The 2,762-nt window shown below is 45.8% G+C and overlaps 1 protein-coding gene across 1 annotated transcript in view; it reads right to left on the bottom strand.

Moving 5' to 3' along the window:
* Positions 1-1,401: 1,401 nt before the first annotated feature.
* Positions 1,402-2,762, bottom strand: part of brsk1b (BR serine/threonine kinase 1b) — an 11,678-nt gene continuing 10,317 nt past the window's right edge. The window contains 2 exon segments of the mRNA XM_061090373.1: positions 1,402-1,634; positions 2,466-2,558. Of these exon segments, the coding sequence (XP_060946356.1) occupies positions 1,402-1,634; positions 2,466-2,558 (326 nt within the window).

Raw genomic sequence — 2,762 nt, 5'->3', positions numbered from 1 at the left:
ACTAAAGTGATCTCCCTCCAGACTAAAGGCGCGGTCAAACTTAAGTTGGGTTAACCTTTTGTGAACTCCGTCCCCCGATGTTTCAAGCATTGGTTTACTAACAAGTTCAAGTTAAAGGTGAATGAAATGCAGATGTGTCGAGTTTCCGCTGCCTCCCAGAGGCCAACAATCATATTGCAGGTTTAATCATTTTGTGTAAATTTGCGTAGATTGATCATTTTTCCTAGATTTAACACTTTTTGTAATTCCAAGAGTTTTGAAACTAAAAAAATACCGACAGTGTTCCCGAACTTCTCAGCTTGAACGGCTCTAAAATGATGATGATGGACGAGTTTTGTGTCTTTCCCTGGATTCGCGTTTGGAAGGTTTTTCTTCACAGCAGGAAAAGAGAACAAGAACTCTTTCAATGTTCATATGACGTATCGATAAGACGTAGTAAATCCCGGCCTCTTCCTCCACATCTTCATCATCGCTGCGTTCGCTCAAGAGGATTTCGGTCGCTTGTTTCTCTAACTATTCTCAGTTTTGTGAGGGAGTTTTTACTTGTGAGAGATTCTACCTGTGGTGTGACTACAGTGTCCTGGAAATGGGACTAAATCTAACTACCTATCCACTTCTCTCCTCCGTTAAAGGCAACACGGTATCATAGCTTTATCAGTGAAATTCAGAAATAATTGTGGGATTTAATGTTTCTCATACACTCGAAGGAAAAGTTGTGAATTTCACCTTTAGGGCTACGTTACACAGACCATTATATTATCTGTCATTTCTTTGATTTGCTCTGCTCTCAGACTAACACAGCTCAGCTAGGTCGCTAATTATTCGTATTTCGACTCGTTCTGTAATTCTAGCTCCCTCCTCGGGGGGCGTCCTCGTCTCGTTGCCTTGCTTGAGAAAACATTTGTCTGGAGGAGGAGGAGAGAGGAGCAGGTTTGTTGTCGTGTGACGCTCGTCATGTTCGGTCGGGTGGTGTCGAGGAGACGTGAGGATCCAGGTGAGGATCTGGAGATAATCAGCACTTTGACTGACAGGTGGGAGGTTTCCTGTTCCCTCTGAACCACGCGCTGCGTGTGATTGGCCGGCGGGAAGGCGATGTGCTTCTTGATTGGCTGGAGTGGGTGAGCTACGCCTTTCTCTGGCTGTGAGCGCTTCCTGTGTTTCTCTGGTGAGGTGGAACTGGTCCCCCCCACAAATAAACATCTCTGCTGAAACCAGCCACTTGTGGGGAATTCTCCGTCACATCCTCCGATCAGCTCCAAGGAAAAACTTCCCCTCCTCCATCCCTTTGCTCGAGGGTAACGGCAGGAAGCAAAGGCAGAAAGTAAGGAAACAGGAAAGGAAACAATGTGGGAAGGACAGAGGGAAGGAAGAGAGGAAGGCCTCTCTTCCACAACATTCTTCTCAGGGATGAGACTGTGTCCCATTGGACGACGAGAGGAGTCTGGTCTTGTCTTTCCCTGACCCTCGCCTTTGTAAAACGGTGCTACTGTTGCTCGCACTTCCTGTTCCTCCGTCCGCCGCCGGGCGCTCCCCCCGCTCCCCCCCCCGCTCCCGGTCTGATCCACTCTCAGAACGCCGAGAGTTTTGACGCGAGGGGGTGCTTGGCTGGCGGGTCAGCTGACCGTTCTTCTCATCTGAGGTCAAAGCAGAAGGAAACAAACCAATCACATGTGGATATAGTCAGTGGTGTATAAAGTACTTGAAAGCCTTACTTGAGGAAAAGTACAGATATCTTACTTGAAAGTGACTCCGATAAAAGTAAAAGTCACCCGTCAGAAAATTACTTGAGTAAAAGTCTTAGAGTCACTCATATTAAATGTACTTAAGTATCAAAATTCAAAATGCTAAGTGCTTTTTAACGAAGTATTTCTACTTCGTTAAAAATAGTTGAAATAGTGCACGAGTCTCTCAGTTTGTGTGTGTGTGTGTGTGTGTGTGTGTGTGTGTGGACATTTTTAGACATGAGCTCTGGAGACTCATCTGACTGTGGACTTTCTCCGGAGTTTGTCTTTCACACTTCAACAACACAGCAGGAGGTCCTCCTCTTATTCCTCCTCAGTTATTTGTATTCTTTCTGTTCTTTGGCTTTTTGAATCCGTTGTTTGTTTGAAACTTCTTCAACACACACAATGAATCTTTGAGAGAGTCTCCTGCCGTTTCCTCACATGGGCTCGATCGGACATTATCCCGAGGTTTCAAGACGGTGTCGGGTGATGTAAACATGATCATGTGATTTACGCAGCAGAGTTAATACGTCACTTCCTGTCTCCGGCGGCTCCGCCTCTCACCTGAACCATGAGGAGGATTTGTTGCTGTTGTGAACGCGTCTGTGCAGAAAACCTCCCGCTGTGTTGTTCATGTGTGAAAGACAAACTCTGGGTGAAGTCTGGACCTGATTCTCTGGACTTCACCCTCAGGTCATCCAGAGACCTTCAGGAGATCATGTGATGTTGTGTGTTACTCACCAGCCAGTGCCTGCACAGAAGGCTGATCGTGAGTACTCAGCAGCTGAGCCTGAATGGTTTCCACAACTCTTTTGAATCTGCGACTGGGACCTGAAAAAGAAAGGAAATTAAAATCGAGAAACACTGAAACATGAAACCAGTTTGAATTTGCCTCACATTCAAAAATATTCCAGGATCACAGATAACATGCAACAACTTCTGTTTGACACCTGGGGGCAGTGGAAACAAGCTGCGTTTCTGGAATGTAAATTTTCATCGTTTGTCCAATCCAGGTTTACAAGAATAAACAATGAGTGA

Source organism: Limanda limanda, chromosome 17, assembly GCF_963576545.1.
Source record: "Limanda limanda chromosome 17, fLimLim1.1, whole genome shotgun sequence".
NCBI classification, from domain to species: domain Eukaryota; kingdom Metazoa; phylum Chordata; class Actinopteri; order Pleuronectiformes; family Pleuronectidae; genus Limanda; species Limanda limanda.
The sequence above is the reverse complement of the archived record's forward strand: the minus strand, read 5'-3'. Positions and strand labels throughout refer to the sequence as shown.